Source organism: Coptis chinensis, chromosome 6 (assembly GCF_015680905.1).
Source record: "Coptis chinensis isolate HL-2020 chromosome 6, ASM1568090v1, whole genome shotgun sequence".
NCBI lineage: Eukaryota > Viridiplantae > Streptophyta > Magnoliopsida > Ranunculales > Ranunculaceae > Coptis > Coptis chinensis.
The window spans coordinates 79,708,142-79,727,989 of record NC_141461.1 but is presented as its reverse complement, the minus strand read 5'-3'; the positions used below and the strand labels follow the sequence as shown (position 1 = coordinate 79,727,989).

The window sequence follows — 19,848 nt, the reverse complement described above, 5'->3', positions numbered from 1 at the left end:
AAAGACTAATTAACGAAACATTGAAAAATGGATGAAACTACACTGAATTAACCTAAATGAATAATTAACGGAAAATTATAAATTTGATGTAACTGTATTGAACTAACCTAAAAATATAATTAATGGAAAATCGAAAACTTGATGCAAATGCATTGAACTAACCTTAAAGAACAATTAACATAAAATCGAAAATTGGATGCAACTGCATTGAACTAACCTCAAAGAATAATTAACGGAAAACCAAAAACTGAATGCAACTGTATTAAATTAAAATAAGAGATTAACTAACGGGAAATCAAAAATTGGATGCAAATGTATTGAAATAACCTCAAAAAATAGTTAATCGAAAATTGGAAGTCGAATGTAAGCAAGATCGCGACTAATCTCAAAGCATAAATGTCTGTTTTTTTAGCCTTCTCACATGAGTAATTACGAGTAATTAGGAACCCAAAATGAAAGTGAGTTTATAAAAACAGACTCTTACATGTATGCAAACTGTATAGAAATTTTAAACTATCGAACTAACCTAGAAAAACAATTAACGGGAAATCAGAAACTGGATGCAGATATATTGAACTAACCTCAAAGAGTAATTAATGGGAGATTGGAACCTGGATGCAAATGCAATGAACTAATCTCAAATACTAATTAACGAAACATCGAAAATTGGTCGGATGCAACTATACTGAATTAACCTTAATGAATAACTAACGGAAAATCATAAAGTGGATGCAATTGCACTGAACTAATCTCAAATAATAATTAACAGGAAATTGAAAACTTGATACAACTGCATTGAACTAACCTCAAAAAATAATTAATGAGAAATTGGAAACTGGATGTAATGTACTACATTAAACTAACCTCAAAAAATAATTAATGAAAAATCAGAAACTTGATGTAAATACATTGAACTAATAACCTTAAAATATATTTGTATTATATGTAGAGAGAATAAAATATAGACGATGTCCTTAAAAACAATGGGGACACTCTTAGGGGGGAATTGTTGTGAAATAACTTAAACTACTCCAGTGATCCAGTGCTTTCTTTTTCCTAGAATAGAAAAAAAGCTTTAGGTTGGGTTTCACTATCCGTTTTTAGCTTCTTGATTATTTCCTTTTCTAGTAAAATCCTCCCATCGACGTGATTGTGAGTTTAGAAAGGAATTAACCAAGCATGGATCTTTATGCTCTTGAGAACCCATCCTCTGTTACTGGTGAGACAAGCCCCAGTACGGTACAGGAAAATCTAGTTATAGTGAAAGATGGGACCGGGGCTCCCAAAGCTTCTTTTGCAGATAAAGTTAGAGGTGCTCAACCTCAACAGATAAACTTAGCTGACCTTCCAGTCCCAGAGATGAAAGGAAACATTCCTTCCATTAGACTACCACAAAAAGCAGTTGAAAGAGGATTGCTTTACTGCAAATTCTGCCTGATAGGAAGGTTAGAGTTCCAGAAAATAAAGCTAGAGGAAGTGAAAACAATAGCTCAGGAGAAATGGCACCCGCAAGGGGATTGGAAAATCGTTCCTTTGGGCAAGGGGTTCTTCATGATACGCCTAACTTGTGAAGATGACTTGAAAAAAATTTGGGGTGGAGGCCCCTGGAAGTTTGGCGACCAAATTCTGCAACTTTCGAGATGGACGCCTGACTTTGATCCAGCAATACATCGAACTTCCACAGCAGCAGTTTGGGTGAAATTCCCAAAGCTTGGACAACAATATTGGGACTATGAAATTCTGATGTCCATAGCAAGAGGTCTTGGGAACCCAGTAGGTGTTGACAAGCATACGCTAAACCGAGACTTCGGCTTCTTTGCGTCAGTTTTGGTGGAAATCGATCTCGCCAGGCCTATCCCTGGAAAAATATTAGTGGAGGAGGGGGAAGGAAAATCTTCCTTCCAGGAGGTGGAAGTGGAGAAATTGCCGAAATTCTGCTCCCACTGCAAAGTAGTAGGACATATCATTGCGGAATGCACGGTGATGAGAAGGATAAGGGGTGGAGAAAACAGAGGCAAGAACGCTGCATCCAAGCCAGATGATCAATTGCCTGAGAGTAATAACGGCAAGGAAGCAGCAGAGACTGATCAACCGGCATGGTAGAGGAAAAAAAACAAAAGAAATAGAAGGAAGAAGAATACTACTACCCAAGCCCCGAATGCAGGAGTGGGTGGCACCAAGGATGCCCTTGGGAATTTGATAGAGGCTTACGCAATGTAGAGTCGGGGAAATCTTTTCGTGACTCTATTTCGAACTAGAAGAGATCACGCTTGAGAACACGGTGAGATGGAGGTAAAGGACACAAGTGGATCCGTTTCTAATCGAAATTCGAACGCTTTGGCTCGGTGGAGAATGCTAGGAAGTCAATAGTGGCAGTTACTAATGGTGATCAAGCTATTGTCTCCAAAAGAGCGATGACCAAGTTGGGGGCAATCTTCGAGGAAGGTGAGCATTAATCGGGGCGTGGGATACGCTCATATGACGATGCCCACTCGCTACAATTGGTTGTTGCAAAAAGATGGCCGACCCCATTCGTCACTCAAGTCAACCACAAATACTCTCGAGCTCTTAACGGTAGACTCGCTATTTGGCGCCTTGTCACGGACATGGACATGGGTGAGGAGGCGAAGAAGCCGAGAGCGAGAATGAAGGAACATGGAGGACAAAAAGAAGAAGGCAACAAAGTCCAAGTGGATGGAGCGGGACCTCCCACCTCCATCTACAAGGGCCGACTAGCCTCCATACCTCAATAATGAATATAAGCTATTGGAACATCGGGGAGTGAAACGGGGAAAAATCAATCACTTTACGAAGGATGTCATAGCCGAATCATAAACCGGACATTATATGTCCGCGTAACCCTCATGTCTCCGCCTCTAGGGCCTTTGAGTTTCTTTGAAGTGCGAGGTTGGGGTTCAATGAGGACTTCAGACATAATAATATTCCCAATAGGATAGGGAATCTATGGGTTTTTGGAGGAAGGAATTGTAATAAATCTGGTTGATATGTCGATCAAGATATATCTATTAAAACCGGTGATCTCCTTATATCATTTGGTTCATGCCGGATCGCTTATGTGCAAAGACGAAAGCACTATGGGACGAAGTTGTCGCGAATTTGGGTTTGAATGTGGAAGCTTGGGCGTGGCAGGGGACTTTAATGTGGTTAATTCGAATGAAGAAAAAGAAAAGGGGAAGGCTTCCTTGTCAAATAGCAGTAAATGAGTTTGTTGAGTTTATAAATGGGAATGCGCTGATAGATACTACAAGTCTAGGCTTCAAGTTTTCATGGTCAAACAAAAGGCACGGAGATAAAAGAATGGTACAGAAAATTGATCGCATTTTGGTTAATCAGAAATGGATAGATGCAGCCACAGGATGGCGAAGCAAGATCCTACAATGGAGGATTTCGGATCACTCCCCTATTGTAGGATGGTTCACCGCTATTCCTAAGCCTCACAATATCCCTTTCAGGTTCAAGAAACATTGGATAAAGCATGAGAGTCTCAAAGAGGTCGCCAAACAGAAGCCGGGAAGAACGCCCGAGGATGCCCATCGAAAAGTCATGAAAAAACTCAAAAGGTTGAAGGAAGTCCTAAAAACATGGAGCTGGGAAACTTTCGGGGATTTGAGAAAAAAGAAAAAGAGAGTGACAGAGGATCTGGAAAGGATAATGAAGGAGCAAGAGGAGGACCCTTTTAATGTCCAGCTTCAGGAAAGGGAACGGAATAAAGAAGAGGAATTAAATGGCATTTTAGACACAGAAGCGGCACAATGGCGGCAAAAAGCTAGAGTTAGTGAGGCCTTTGAAGGGGACAGGAACACAGCTTATTTCCATGCGCTTCACAAGCTGCGAATGAATAAAGCTTTGATCCGGAAATCAGAAAGGCGATGGAACCATACTTAAGCAACAACAAGACATAAAGCAGCACATAGTCTCGGTGTTTGAAGCCAAGTACAAGCCCATGGCCATACCCAATGTTGGGTGATGGAACTCATACCGAAGCTTGTGGATCGACGAGGAGAATGCAAAATCTCGAAATCCCTACCATCACGAGAGATCAAGCATGCTGTTTTAACATGGACGCTAATAGCTCACCAGTCCCGGATGGATTTCAAGGTGCATTTTACCAAACTTTTTGGGATATAGTGGGACTGGATGTCAGCAAAGCCATTATCTCTTTCTTCAAAGACAACAAGCTGCCGCAGGGTATGAACTCAAACTTTTTGGTGCTCCTACCAAAGGTATCTAATGCCAAAGCTGTAAATCATTATAGACCTATATGTTTGAGTAATTTCCTTTTTAAGATTATTACAAAATCTTGTCTATAAGGGTTAATCTAATGGCAACCAAGTTGATCAGTTGTGAACAGCTTGGCTTCATCAAAGGCAGGAATAGCTCCACGGGCATCTGTTTAGCGTCAGAAATGATGAATGAGCTTGAGCACCATCGAAGGGGAGGTAACATTGGGCTGAAATTTGGACATAGCGCAGGCGTTCGACACTCTTAGCTGGGAGTTCCTTGCCGAGGTTATGAAGAGATTTGGCTTCTCCAAAAAGTGGTGTGCTTGGATTGAGACAATTCTCAGCAGTGCAAAGCTATCGGTTATGATAAACGGAGGACCATGTGGGTTCTTTGTAGCTGGAAGAGGGTTGAGGCAGGGGGATCCCCTGTCCCCGTTCCTTTTCGACTTGGCGGAAGATGTCCTCAGTAGGAGAATAAATCACTGTTTTCAGGTTGGCCTCGTGAAGCAGATGGTGACCATCGGAGATACTCCTGGGCCTACTCATATTCTTTTTGCGGATGATCTCTTCCTGTTTGCAAATGGTGACATCCGAGGGCTCAGAAGACTGAAGGAGGCACTTTCAGAGTATCAGCACGCAGCTGGCCAATTCTTTAACACCGCGAAAAGCAAAATCTTTCTGGGGAATATGGCAGGTGTTAAGAAAAGGAAAATAGAGGAACTCTTGGATATCAAAGAAGGAGAGCTCCCGGAAACTTATCTTGGTGTCCCGCTTTTTAAAGGCAGAGTTACAAGTAGATGTATCCAACCTCTAGTCGATAGAATCAAACGGAAAGCTTCTAGGTGGGCAGGCAGGTTGCTATCTTTTCAAGGGAGAGTGATCATGGTACATGCTATCCTCTCAAGTATACCGATACACAACATGTCGGTGTATAAATGGCCTAAGAAAAGCATCAAGGACGGAGAAGCGGCCATAAGGAATTTTATATGGTCAGGGGACCCTACGAAGAGACGAATGATCACTCTTAAGTGGGAAAGTGTTTGTAAACCCAAGGATGAAGGGGGGCTTGGAATATGAAGGTTGGAGGAGCTGAACAAGGCGCTACTCAGCAAGTTAGCATGGTGCTTCTTAAATAAACAAAATGATTGGAGTATCTTCATGAGCAGGAAATTCACTAAAAAGGATGGAAGCTACCTCACTTACCACAAACCTTCATCGGTTTGGCCAGGTCTTCGAGGTGCACTGCAGGATGTACAACCTCTCACTGGATGGATCATCGGCAAAGGCAACAAGGTGGATCTATGGAGAGATAATTGGGCAGGGCAATCGGTCATGGGGCTGCTCACCGAGGTGAACTGGTCTGGTTTCAAGGCAAAGGTCGCAGAGGTTATAGAAGACAATAAATGGAAGTTCCCAGAGGCAGTAGTTGAAGTATTCATGCGTCTGGGCATAGACTTGTCTTCCATCCCACAACCTAGTGGGGAAGAGGATATTCGTATTTGGAAACCATAAATAGATGGCACTTTCACGGTTCAGTCTGCGTTTGAAGCTATTAGACGGAAGAAGAACAAGATCTCATGGCATAAGAAGCTTTGGGCAGTGCATTTACACCCCAGAACAGCTTGTATAGTGTGGAAGCTTCTGCACAAGGCGGTACCAACAAAGGACAGGGTGAAAAAGGTAGGGGTAAATCTTGCATCACGATGTCACCTCTGCCATCAAGAGGAGGAAAACGTTCAGCATATGCTATGGGACTGCAGCAAGGCTCAAGAAATTTGGGCATGGGCAGCAGACTTGTTTGAACTGAATATTCGGGATCATAGCTTTAAAGCTTTACAGAGAATAGCAAAAGGGAGAAGTTTTATTGTTCAAGACTTGTGGAACGCGGCCATAGTCCACATTATGGTGCAGGTATGGAAAACCCGGAACCGAGAGCACTTCGAGGACATACCTATCCGCTTGAGTTTCATTAAGAGAGAAGTGCTGAAGGGGATCAAGGTTTCGGGCTGGCTGTCCAAAGGCAAAAAACGCAATGACATGCAAGAATTTCGCATTCTTGATAGGCTGGACGTACATGTAAAAAGTGCACCAGCACAGTCGATCCAAGAAGTGCACTGGGTCGCTCCAGTGGGCAACGTAATCAAATGCAACACTGATGGATCAGCCCAGGGAGTTCCTAGTAAGGGCGGGGCTGGTATGGTATGCCGGAATAAGGAGTTAGCTGTGGTTGGGGTTCTGGCTGTGGGTCTGGGTCGGGTAGACAGCTACCATGCCGAATGCACAGCCATAGTCATGGCAGCCGAGAAAGCGGTGGAGATGGATTGGGGTTGCATATGGATAGAAGCCGACTCAGAAGCTGCTATAAAAGCATTCAATGGCGAGGCAATCCCATGGAGGTTTCGAGCGAGATGGAAGCGAGCAATCGCCCGTTTACAACACTGGAAGCTATCACATGTCCGAGAGAATGCAACTTTTAGCGGATGCGCAACAAAGGAAGGGATCCACTTTATTGATGGACACTTCAGTATGGTACTCTAGTAGACCAGACTTTGTCTGTAAGATAGAATGTCCCTTTGGGACATATTATCGTTTTGGTTGATACAGTATGTAACTTGTATTATCTTCGACAATTCCTTCTTTAATAAATTTCCTTACTTGCGTGCAAAAAAAAAAAAAAAAGGGAATAAATGTCTTGACAAATATAGTTTTGCATTTTAAGTAGTGTTAGTCATAATTCATTTATTGTGATTGGAAATGTCTTGCTATTCAAGTAGCTTCAATATTATCTTCGCCACATTGGGCATTCTCACAAAACATTAATCAAACTTTTATTGTTAAACCTAACAATAAAAAGAAGTCGATGAGTTTTATCAAAGTTTGATGTTTCTTTTTTATAGAGAGGTGCAAGAAATTTAAATGAGTAATTAATATAATTTTCATATCTCAGAGCTATGCATAGTTGCTAATATTTTTTAGAATAATTTAATATAACGACACCCGTTCGTAGGACACGTTCATGTGATAAATCTTTTCAAGTGGGCGTAGTGTATTCTTTGAGGATATGGAAACAATCAATATGTTTTAGTGATTTGTACACATTAGTACGTAAGCCGAACAGTGATGATTTACCGCTAAATCTAATAAAACTATTATACAAACTAGATCGAGTTTAAGATAATTCCATTTGAAAATGACGGATTAATATCCTAAACCACAAAGTGAAGAGGCTATCTCAATTTGATCCCTTAGTTTCTAAGTACTTATGCACCATAATCGCTGCTTATTAACGTATTTCGGTTTATTTTCAATAAAAATATATTTTGATTCGAAAATTTGCCGCTAAATCACCATAAATATAAGAAAACTATTATATAAGCTAGATCGAGGTTAAGATAATTCTATTTAAAATTTTTGGATTAATATCCTAAACCACAAAGTGAAGAAGCTATATTAATTTGATCCCTTATTAGTTCCCAAGTACTTATGCACTATAATCGCTGCTCATTAACGTATTTCGGTTTATTTTCATTAAAAATATATTCTGATTCGAAAATTTGTGTGAGACATTTTGTAAAGCCTTTTCAGCACAAAAAATATTTAATAGATCCCGGGCGTATGTCCGGGTTCAAAATCTAGTTCTTATGCTAAAGTCTAGGCCACTCGCACGTATATATAGCTTCTCCAATTACTAATTCCTACTAAGCTACTAATTAGAAAAATTCTAATACCAACCCAATTCTAATCTTACTTGTATTGTCAATATCAACTTGGTTCCTAATAACAACTCATACTTGCTAATCACGCCATTTTATAATTAATTAGCCCGCCAACTCTAATTTAACCAAAATAGCTAGATCTAAAATTACTAATTCCAATTGCCTCCCTTAATTTGAGATCTAGCAACAAGTACTAAATCTCATTTTAGTAATTCCAACAGCTTCCCTTAAATTGAGATTTTAGAATGCGGTCATTCTTAGAAACGTTTTCAGCTTGATAAGTTTTTCGACTTTTAGCGGTTCCATGATGATATCTACCACTTGACATCTTAGTTGATGAAATTCCATTACAACATTAATATTATACTTACACTTGACTTCCGTGTGTTTACTCCACCCATGAAATATCAAAACTTTCTTGTATTGTGTTTTGCTTTAGACTTGTATCGCTTTAATTTTGGCTTGTACCATTTTTGATTTTTCTTACGAACACTTGGAACCAATCTGGATCTTGATGAGTTCTACCCTTCTACACTGTTACAATTCCCACGAAATACCGAACTCTTCTTGTATCTTCTCAAGTTTGGCTTGGATCTTCTACCATCTTGTTTGTATACTCTTAGTACCATTAAAATTTTCACAAAACTTTCCCTCTTTTTAATCTTGTATATTTTTCTATTTTGTTTATATGTCTTTGTACCAATTTACCTCTTAAACAACTCTCCCCCATTTTTGGCTTGTAATAATGTTGTTTGTGTAGTTATTCTACCACTCTTGATTTCAAACTATTCACCTTCCTCTTTTGTTTGTATTTTTCTTTTTGCACCTATTTGACATCAAATACCGTTTTGTCACAAAGAAACTCAGTAAACTTCATTGTCTCAATTTTTTCATCTCCATGGATTTTCTCCATCATATCTACAATCATATTTTCTTCTTCATGTACTATTTCAATGCTTTCTTATTTTTCTTCTTCCGTCGTTGGTTGTTTTTTTTTTAAAGTGAAAATTTTATTGATAATGATAATGAGTTTTATAAATGATTATGATAAGCATGCAACAAGTTGCGCTGCAAGTCCTTTATGAATGACAAATCATATCCTCTTAAATACAAACTCGTTAGAACCAGCTGTCATTACATTACTATCAATAACTTTTTACAACCTCTTAAGGAGCTCAACAGACTGTTGTGCCAAGAAACCAAAATTGTCGAAACTAAATAGAATGAAACAATGTTGGTTAGCCTTACAAGCATCCTCATGTCTTTTAATCTTCCCTGCCACTACTTTATTAGTTGTTTCTCCCACCTCAAAGACTCCATTCCCAAGCCCTACTAACGGAGAGGCTCCAGTTACATCAACACATGCATGCTTCCCTTCATACCAACTATAGAGCAATACATCCGTAGGTCGAAGTGTCGATCTTCCCTCATTCGGATCAATGAGAAAATTGACAGGAGCCTCCTTCTTCACTTGTACTCCAGCCTTCCAAAATGCATCACATAAAATGTCTCTGACATGATCATGACAGTATTTGAAACCTGAAAAATGTCGACAATGTGCTGCATGGTCCTCGAAGGCATCCAATCTACTCTTTTTACAAACAAAGTATAAACCACCGTCAGAGTACAAATGAATCATGAGACGATATTGGAGAATAGAACGATACTCCACCGGTGACATACGCTGTCCAAGTCCCTCCATCGGAATAGCAAGTAGAAAATCTTTTGCGTGTTCCGACTGCAAGCATCCCATGACTGTCTTTTGACGAGTAGATAAATCAAACTCCTTTCGAGACCAGTAACAATCCTACCGAAGAATGCCTATGCCAAAATGTTTTGTGGTTTTGAGGGGACGGTAGCATTCATAGCCAGAGAATTGAGGTCAAAATCAGGTAGGCAGAGACTCAATGCGCTGCTAGCAACATCAAGAATCTTATTCAAAAGTACTGGGCCATAACTCCTAAGAATGTGGTTCTGAAGCTTAGAAGTCTGAAAACGGGATGCCACAAAAGCAAATATAGAGACATCAGTGGCACAATAACTACCTAAACCACCCAGACGTAATGGGAGTGTCGATAAACGCCACTGCAAATCACCGAAGCCAGGACTATCAGAAACCACAATACCCTGGAGAACACTGCGGAGATGCCGATTAAAAGTCTGAGTTGCCTCTCTGAAAATGGATGGTGGACAAGTACGAATCACGAAGACCAACATAGAGAGCCTAACACAAGCTTGTAAGAGTGCTAACTCACATTGTGGATCTTCTAATACAGCTAAACGGTCTATCAAAGTCATAGCCTTGTCAATATGCTTGCGAGCAAGGACCATGACAAAAGAAGCATCAGTGCTAACTGCACCTCCAAGCAACCTGACCCCCTGTTGAAGATGGGACAAATCTGAAGTTTTAGCCACATTAAGAACCAACCCATAAGAAGGTCCTTCTTCCTGAATCACACCCAAAGCTGTTGCGACTTATTATGTATCCCCGATGAGAGTCCCATTATCTAGGTACCAAGCCTGTAACAATAACTGATAGCTGGACTGGATCCGTAAAATCAGAGGATGCAACACTAGTGCAAAGAGAAGGGGACCTAAAGGGTTGCCTTGCTGGACCCAGTAGCAGACCATATGTAGCCTTCCCCCAAATATAACCTCGCAGGTTGATAATACAGGTGCTCGACCCAAGGGGCAATAGTTGGGCAACGGATACGAACCTCTCTCAACATGGTAGTCCGATCAACCATGTTAAAAGCATTCTGAAAATCTACAAACAACATCGAAAAAGAGGTACTGTCATTGTTAACATACACCATATGGTTAACAGCGTGCAAAATCGCCTTTGCTCTGCAAGAAACACCAACCCAATACTAAAAATCTTGTAAGTACCCTACGACATCTTTGGAAACTCCTTTCATTGCGATCTTGGAGACCAGACGATGCCAAACTATGCCCACAACTATAGGATGAATACTATTATTCGGTTTAAGAAGTGGAGTAAGCGGAGCACTCGCTATGAATTCTGCTAACGGCTGTGGATATCGTTCCTGTAACCAAAGATTCACCATAGAAGTCAATGCATCTAGCAAATCAGACGATATAGCTACTGCAACACCACTCATGGAATCTAACAAGTGTTGAGCTCGGAGACCATCACGACCACAAGTAGTACCCTTCGGAAACGACTTAATACATGACAGAAGGGTGTCTCTCTCTACCACTAAATGGGGCTCAACAAAAGGAACAAGTGGTTGTCGCATCGGGTGTTTCTCCTGGAATGCACATATGGTCTCTGCAGTATTGGAGGCAACCCCTGATGATAACAATACCTTTACTGCTACAAGCAAAATGTCCATCAGCAACTTTCTGCAAGCATCAACACACATTCTGAGTGGGGACATATCTCTGGGGTGGCTGGATTGAAGGAGGCTCTAGTGCAGATTCTAAGAGGCGAAATGGTCCACCAGGCTCATTCCATATCGTCAAAGCATGAAGAATTTGCTTCTACTGAAGTTTTTTCCTTGTACCAGACCGACGTTCCTGACGATTCTGTGGTTAAAAAACCTGTAGAGTGCAACACGGAAGGAGGAGACGAACCCATGGCATAACTAAAGTAGGATTAGCCGTAATATCCCAGAGAGAATATTTCAATGCACAAGAAAATGCCAAACGACAAGCACGTGGTATACTTTTCACAGTACGAAAAGGTATACAAAATGCCCTACCAAGAAGTGTCTCATCAAGAGAGGGAGCAACAACAAAAGGCCTAAGGGCAACACTAGTGCCCCCCGTGTGATGACAGTGTAGGTTGCATGGTCTTAGGGATGGGTGGTGGTTCTGATATACTGACAATGAGACATCCAAGTTCCCCATTTTCAGTTATATTCAGTGGTTTTATGATGCCTCCCGAATGATGACACGGTATGGTTAGTGCATGTATGCTGAGACAGTGACCACATATCCATTTGTTTGCCATTTTCAAGAAGTTAAGAAGCAATAGATATAAACCTATGTCCTCTTTGATCCTATCTCGTAGTCGATCTATATATATCTCCCTGGCTACTCAAGTGCTGCTTCTTAATATAAGTTTCAATATACGAAACCGCGACCACCATTAATCCTATTTTTGCACTTGTCAAAATCATGAAAAGGGCAATGCATATGCTCTTTTTGAGAGGGCATAACGACAACACCTTATGCTCTAACAAACCCAAAACCAGACGAAACCAAATCTAAACCACAACAAATAAAAACACTACGTCAAATCAAACCCAATCAACATACCCAACACTGAACCAAACCCAACTCAGTTAAATCCAACAAATAACCATAAGCAGCTACATTTTCGTTAAACTAAACCAAAACCATGAAAGTTGTTTTTTCGGCCATGACCAACAGTTCAATGTAAACCAAATTCAAACAAAACCCAGAAAGAACCAACTAATAAAACAGAACAGTTCAACCAAACAACCAATCCAGCACAAGCCGAAAAACAAGTCCAACACAGACAAAATCCACACACAATTGATCGAGGCAAAATCAGTCCAATCAAAAACCCCACACACAGTTTTTTTTTGGTTTTGGTTTGGTTTGGTACATGAGGACCGAGATGGTTTAGTGGTAGTAGTGGTAGTGGATATAAGGGGATAGTAGGAGGATGATGGCTATAAGAGTGCATCACTGTTTTTGGGGGTTGGGGAGAAGGTAGTTGTGAGAGATGATGGCAGAGAGTGATGATGGTGTTGATGAGATGGTATGCATTGGTGGTGGTAGTTGATGTTGGTTGGGTGGTGCAATGGTGGTAATAATGATGGTGCTAATGCGATGGTGGTGCAGGAAGGTTGGGTTTTTATTGTTTGAAGGATCGTAGAAGGTGGTGTCAAGGATGGTGGTCAGTCGGTGGTGGGGGTTGTTGACTAGTGGGACCAGGTCGTGGGAATAGTGGTAGGTGATGGTGGCGACGGTGGTAGAGTTGGGTGCAGCACGAGTAGTGTAGTGTTTTTTTTTTTGTTTGATGTTGGTTTCTTTTTTTGTCAAGGATGGTGGTGGTGGATGTCAATGATGGTGGCGGTGGATTGGTGGTCAGTTGGTGGTGGGGGTTGTTGATTAGAGGGACCAGGTCATGGGAATAGTGTTAGGTGATGGTGGCGGCAGTGGTAGAGTTGGGTGCACGAGTAGTGCAGCGCTGGTTCCCCACCCCACCCCACCCCCCACTAATATTGGTGCATACACAAAATCTTCATTTTCAGTTGCAACAAAAAAACTTTAAATCATTAACAAGTAACAATTTTGTATCACATTCCCAATAAACCTTATCACGTACTTCATATTATTCAACATCAAAATCAAGACTAACAATCACTTCTTATGAGTCGAACACTTATGTGTTTTTCTTAATTTCTTTTTTTAAAATCAATTCTTCTTTTCACACTTGTAATACCGAAATTTAGATTTGTCAATCATTTTATTTTCACCAGTACCACTATTAAAACAATCATGTAAAATCTCTCATGCATCTTTTGAAGTTTGAGCGGAAGTAATTTTCTTATAATTTGAAATACCTAGTCCTCTACAAATACAACACAATGCTAAACTTTTTTTTTTCTTCTAATGTATATTTTTCTTCTTTGCTACAATAATGCTTCATTTTCAAGCTCTTTAATTTATTGATTAACGACTTCCCATATATTCAGATATTTAAACGTACACAATCTCCATTTGAAAACTCCAATGCCCAAAATTCACGATCTCTTCCCACTTTGGAACCATCCACATACCATCTTCCATTGATTAATTTTGGATCTTTAACCGTAAAACTCTGATACCAAATGTAGAATCTAAACTTTGATTCAAACACATAAAATTGAATAATACATATAGAAGACAAACTTGACTTAAACAAACTTTATTATATCAATTCAACCATTTATATTAAACTTAATTAACAAAAGAACTTACCAGGCCACTTCATACCGATACATCTCTTTTCAACAATGTGTCTCTTTTGTTATTCTCTCACTTCTTCTTATGCTAAAGTCTAGGCACTTGCACATATATACTAGAAAGTAGACCCGTGCATATGCACATACTCTTTTAAATACTTGTTCAACAATCATAACTATACATATATAAATTTTCTAACAAATCGTGATTCATGTTTTCGTCGTTAACCCGTTTTAATTTCTTAAAAAATTATTTTAATCAAGTCTTAAAAACCCGTTTTAATTTCTCAACAAATTATTTTAATTAAGTTTTAAAACCCATTTTTTAATTGAGGGAGGGATCCTGTTTTAATTTAGAAGTGTGATTCCCATTTTTAATAGGAGAAGGATTATCGTTTTAATTAGAAGTGTTAGATTTTTCTTTTTAAATAGGGGAAATTTTTTCATTATAATAGGAGAAGGATTCCCGTTTAATAGGAGTTGATGATGTGGAATTTTAAGAGAGCTAGAATTCTCGTTTTAATAGGAGTTGATAATGTGGAATTCTAGTAGGCCGTGCATACGCACAGACTCTTTTGAAAATATTTTGATTATTTTTAGAAAATTGGGACTACCATTTTAGTCGTTAACCCGTTTTAATTTTCTAACAAATTGTGTTAATTAAGTTTTAAAAACCCATTTTTTTCAATTGGGAGAGAGATCATGTTTAATAGGAGAATAATTTCCGTTTTAATTAGATATGCTAGATTTTCCCTTTTCAATAGGGGAGGAATTCCCATTTTAATAGGAGAATGATTTCTGCTTTAATTAGTGCTAGAATTTATTTTAATAGGAGAAGAATTTCCGTTATAATAGGAGAGAAATTCTCGTTTTAATAGGAGATGACGTGGAATTTTAATAGAGCTCGAAAAATACCCTTGTGGGAGCTTTAATATTAAGACTAGCTTGTAGGCCCGTGCATAGCACCAGTTCTTTTGAAAATATTTTGATTTTTTTTAGAAAATTGGGACTACCGTTTTAGTTGCTAACCCGTTTTAATTTTCTAACAAATTGTTTTAATTAAGTTTTAAAAACCCATTTTTTTCAATTGCGAGAGAGATCATGTTTTAATAGGAGAATAATTCCCGTTTTAATTAGATATACTAGATTTTCCCTTTTCAATAGGGGAGGAATTCCCATTTTAATAGGAGAATGATTCCCACTTTAATTAGAAGTGTTAGATTTTGTTTTAATATGAGAGAAATTCCTGTTATAATAGGAGAGGAATTCCCGTTTTAATAGAAGATGACGTGGAATTTTAATAGAGCTCGAAAAATACCCCTGTGGGAGCTTTAATATTAAGATATAGATATAGATCGATATAGATATAGATAGCTTCTCAAATTACTAATTCATACTAAGCTACTAATTCGAAAAATTCTAATACCAACCCAATTATAATATTACTTATATTGTCAATACCAACTTGGTTCATAATAACAACTCATACTTGCTAATCACACCACTTTCTAATTAATTAACCTGCCCCAACTCTAATTTAACCAAAATAGCTAGATCTAAAATTACTAATTCCAACAACCTCTCTTAATTTGAGATCTAAAAACAATTACTAAATCTCAATTTAGTAATTCTAACAGCCGAGATGACAGGTTTAGTGTGGTGATCGAAAATAAGTAAAGGTGACCATTTTATGTCATTTTATATGTTTGATGATTGATATTCTAGGTTAACTAGCTGCGTCAAAAATGATTGGCATTTTGCTACTTCTAACGTATTGGTTCCTCAAGTAATTGAAGTTGAAACATGTTTGCAAACCTCAAGTTGTGTACAACTGCACCTTTCAAAATTCGTCTAAAAGCAAATTGAGAAACGGATTCTGTATTTTCATGTAATTGTTTTATATACATTTACACAATTTTTTTGTTCTTTTTTCATACTTCATAAACAACCTGCAGGCTCAACAACACCGTGAATAGATCCGTCTGCATTTGAACATGATGAAACTGCTGGTTGATTATTATATCTAAGCTTTACATTCTCCAAGTTGATACCTTCGCATGGATTTTTGGGGCTGCAATCCAATTTTACAGCAACTTTAGTTGCTGAAGTCCCTTGTATATCTTGGAAAGTAATATGGCTGATCTTTACACCTGACACCTTCACAAATATCACAACAAAGGAGAAATTATAAAACATATATGTCCTTTAATCATGTAAAAAATTTGTGGAAGATTACATAGATTGCTGAAATCATGTCCAAGCCCACTGATTTAAGGCCAGGGCAATCACCTCTGCGGCTCTGCCCATTCATAAGTGTACATAATTACAGATGATAGATGATACTAGCCATAAATAATTCTGAAGGTTGCCAAGTGTTTGGACGTTTTGTACTTCGGTTTCAAACACACGCACACTGGAGTCAGAAAAGTTGCTTTGGGCCCTATCTAGATCCTGGGCTGGACTGGAGGCCCAGGATTGGGACTGAAAATAACATGATAATACACTGCCGAAATTTCATAATAAGCCAACTATCTAAAACAATATTTTTCATATTTTCACTGTCTAAATTTGTAACTGTGTTTCTAAAAATTTTGTGCTTATATCTTACCTGATTAGGGCAACCTTCATCACGAGGGCAGTAGTTTTGGTCTATAATGATGGGGTTCTGGACATTTTTCATAAGGACATGTTGGAATACAACTCCTTTGACAAACCCATTGCTTGGTCTTCCCCAAGCCTTTATCCTTAGCCCATTTTGAGTACCAGTAAAAACAACGGTTTTAACTGTCACATTTTGTACACCGGGTTCATCAAGATTCTTTGCCAAACTCCCAATGCTGCACCAACCAAACAAAGTGACATGCGATTGTGAGTATGGTGTATACATGGAGTGTACTACTGTACTCTTAAACTTGAATATCATGTAACATGTGCAATATGTCACCTGATGCCATGGCCCGGTCCACATGCAATGTGCTCAATCCAAAGGTTTTTGGTGCCTGGGCCAATTGAGATGCAGTCATCTCCGGTCTTGATGCCGGAATTCATAATTGTGACACCAGTCGATAATTGCACATGTATGCCGTCTGTGTTAGGGCTGTTGCCTGAGGCCGTTATCATCAGTCCTCGCATGTTGACATTTTCGCAGCGATTGATCACAATGTGAAACATTTGGGCGTTGAGTGACTTTAGTCCATTGATCACTATGTCTTTTGAGTTGGTGAAGGAAAGGGACTGCAGCAAAACCTCAACATGTTAGTTACAACTTACAAGTACAAAATTTAACTGTAGCAAAAATGATATATACTCCTTCCTTATTCCGACTCCCCAACACTGGTTAGAAAACTGGCTACCATTGGCTTACTTTGAAATCTGTTTGGGAGTCATCAGTAAATATAAATTGACCTACCGTTGCTCCATCAGGGCATTTCTTATTGCCAAGTTTACAAGCCCATAAACCAATCCCTTGACCATCAAGGGTGCCACCATATATAGAAACGCCAGTGATCCATTGAAAGGAGAGCCAGTTTTCGGAATTTCCAATGACATTGTAGTCCGACGGAGCGATAAGAGTTCCCTCTATGCGTATTGTAATGTCAGCATTCTTACATGGCCCTTTGAACACACCATTCCTGATCAAATATCTACCTGATGGCACATTGATTGTAGAAGAATCACTCGAACCACAGGCACCAGCCCACGCCTCAATAAACGATTTGGTTGAGTCCGTTTTTCCATCGGGTTTGGCCCCTAATTTGACCACATTAAATACTGCATTACTAGCTGCTAATGGGACAGCACTGATAAATAGAATGGAGAGAATTATACACACTTTGGTCTTCAACATAGTGAACGAGATTGCAAGTATTGAGTAAGAGAGAAGTAATGTGTTGAGGTTTGCAAGATAGTTTACGAGAGAAAGAAGAGTTCAGGATTTGAGGTGAGAAGTTGGAACGGTTGGAGCTATTACTTTGTGGTTCGCTGTAATGGGAGCTATTACTAACTACCCATTTACTCGTGTTTGGCCCACTAATACAAAGTGGCAGTTATACTAAGTTGCACTCACGTGCACCGTATAAATAGGTCAGGAGACAACTTGTTGCAGCTGTAAAGGAGTGTTTTGGATTTCTTGTTGGGACCGAGTTCGCTTCTGAGCGAACTGCCTACGTATCCTCTTCTTAGTTTTTCTCCTTTTCTTTCTTTCTTGGGAGAGAGGAATCAGGCCCGACGTAGTTCAATCAGGTGGTATTTATAGGCTTAGGGAAGGATCAATCTAGAAGATACGTGTGTTTATGATACACGTATAAGGTCGAGATCATGAATGAGTGTCGAAATTTGGTTATATTATAAGTCATGCACTCATTGGGTCTTTGATGAGGTTATCCCTATTTTCGGGGGGGATGGGTAATGATTACCCCCGATGGTTATCATTACACGAGGCGCTCGCCATGTGCTCAGTATTGAAATATCTTCGCCCTCCTTTTCGTAGGTCGCTCTTGGAGGTCATGCCAGGGGTGTTCTCGAGGGGCTGCTCACGATTCGGTCTCGGGGTCGGAAGGCCCCGAAGTTCGCGTTACGTTGCACGCGTGCATAATAAGATATCGCTCCCCTACAGCAGCCAAAAAAATAGTGTAACCATTTGCAATTCCTCCTCTCTCTTGTTTCGTAGTAAGGAAAAAAAAAAGGGTCTTTTGCATTTTGGTCCTAATATTAATAGCGAAATTAGGGATTGGTCCACAATTAACCGTTTATTGCAGTTTGGTCCCAAATTGACAGAGGTCCGTCTATACTTTCTTAATACCCAAATTACCCTAACACGTGTACTGCACATGAAACTAATCAACGGTCATGTTTTGATCATCTGTCAACTTCTTCATTTTAGATTGACGGCTCATGTTCTCCCACGAGTGCTCGAGATGACCATAGATTAGTTACGCGTGTCTAAATCTTGGTCATTGATCTTTTAGCGGGAATTGACAGCCCTAACCACTCTCTCACTTCACTTTAGACAGAAACCGTCATTCTTTGTCTCTCTCTCTCTCTCTCTCTCTTATCTTCAAAGAATTAGGGTTGATAATCTAGGGTTTTAAGTTAAAAGGTTGGAGAAGTAAACTTAAACCATCATCATCTTGCATCAGTTTAGTAAAATGGTTTAGAGAGTGAGAAGGTGGAGGTGGAGCAGACTTGAAGTGAAGGATGATAATTTGAAGAACGAAGTACTGAAGTAGTTGAAGATCGATCTGTTTGAATACGAAAAGGAGTTGCTTTGCTTGCTTTCTTGGTATATTTCATCGTTTCCCTTTCTGCCATGCTTGATTTCTTACTATTTTTTGAATGTTTGTACTTTATTCGTTTTTTGCATGTACTTTCAAATTTGAAATTCAAATATTGGACCAAACCCTATATTTTAATTAAAAATTGTGACCAAACCCTAATTTTTAATTAAAAATTGGGGTTTTTTTGTTTTAATGAAATACCCATGAAATAAATGTTCAACTGAACTTTTGTTTGTGTTTAGTTTGTATTGAATTGTCTTGACCCAACCATGCATGCGTACCCTAATTGTTGTTATCTAATTTTTGTTCAATGTTGAAAATCACTTGTCTCACACAGATGGGGAAAAGTAACACTAAGGGTAAGGGTAAGGGTAAGGGTAAGGGTAAGGGTAAGATTAGGAATGTTGGAGAATCTCCACATCATAGGAGAGGTAAGGATTATCCAAGACATTTAATGTGTGCAATAAGGTTTGGGTATAACAATTGCTCTAAGGATGAGGTTATGGCTGCTAGAGCTTATGTCGATGAGCATGGGGATGATGTTTCTCTTGAAGAACTCCATGCTTATTTGTTTGAATGGAAAGACAAAGTAGAAGCACAAAGGGTTGCTGTAGGACTACCATGTCCATTTCTAGAAGAAGATGAAGAGGAGGAGTTAATGAAGCAGTGT

General features: G+C 39.3%; 3 protein-coding genes across 3 annotated transcripts; 2 read left to right on the top strand and 1 right to left on the bottom strand.

Moving 5' to 3' along the window:
* The first annotated feature begins 1,179 nt into the window (after positions 1-1,179).
* Positions 1,180-2,103, top strand: LOC147494705 (uncharacterized). The gene has a single exon (XM_086568222.1). It carries the CDS (start codon positions 1,180-1,182, stop codon positions 2,101-2,103), a length of 924 nt encoding a protein of 307 aa, XP_086424348.1.
* Positions 2,104-3,060: 957 nt separating this feature from the next.
* Positions 3,061-3,906, top strand: LOC147494704 (uncharacterized). The gene has a single exon (XM_086568221.1). It carries the CDS (start codon positions 3,061-3,063, stop codon positions 3,904-3,906), a length of 846 nt encoding a protein of 281 aa, XP_086424347.1.
* Positions 3,907-15,840: 11,934 nt separating this feature from the next.
* Positions 15,841-17,749, bottom strand: LOC147494703 (polygalacturonase-like). The gene is made up of 4 exons (XM_086568220.1): positions 17,312-17,749; positions 16,847-17,136; positions 16,511-16,739; positions 15,841-16,059 (listed from the first exon to the last, which is right to left on the bottom strand). Exons 1-4 carry the CDS (start codon positions 17,747-17,749, stop codon positions 15,841-15,843), a joined length of 1,176 nt encoding a protein of 391 aa, XP_086424346.1.
* Between the last annotated feature and the right edge of the window lie 2,099 nt (positions 17,750-19,848).

Bases quoted from the DNA above. Each gene is read 5' to 3' on its own strand.
- LOC147494705 (XM_086568222.1), top strand. From the start codon at position 1,180: ATGGATCTTTATGCTCTTGAGAACCCATCCTCTGTTACTGGTGAGACA.
- LOC147494704 (XM_086568221.1), top strand. From the start codon at position 3,061: ATGCCGGATCGCTTATGTGCAAAGACGAAAGCACTATGGGACGAAGTT.
- LOC147494703 (XM_086568220.1), bottom strand. From the start codon at position 17,749: ATGTTGAAGACCAAAGTGTGTATAATTCTCTCCATTCTATTTATCAGT. The intron at 17,137-17,311 runs GTAGGTCAATTT...GTTTTGCTGCAG, and splicing joins AATGCCCTGATGGAGCAACG to TCCCTTTCCTTCACCAACTC. The intron at 16,740-16,846 runs GTGACATATTGC...TGGTTGGTGCAG, and splicing joins GGACCGGGCCATGGCATCAG to CATTGGGAGTTTGGCAAAGA.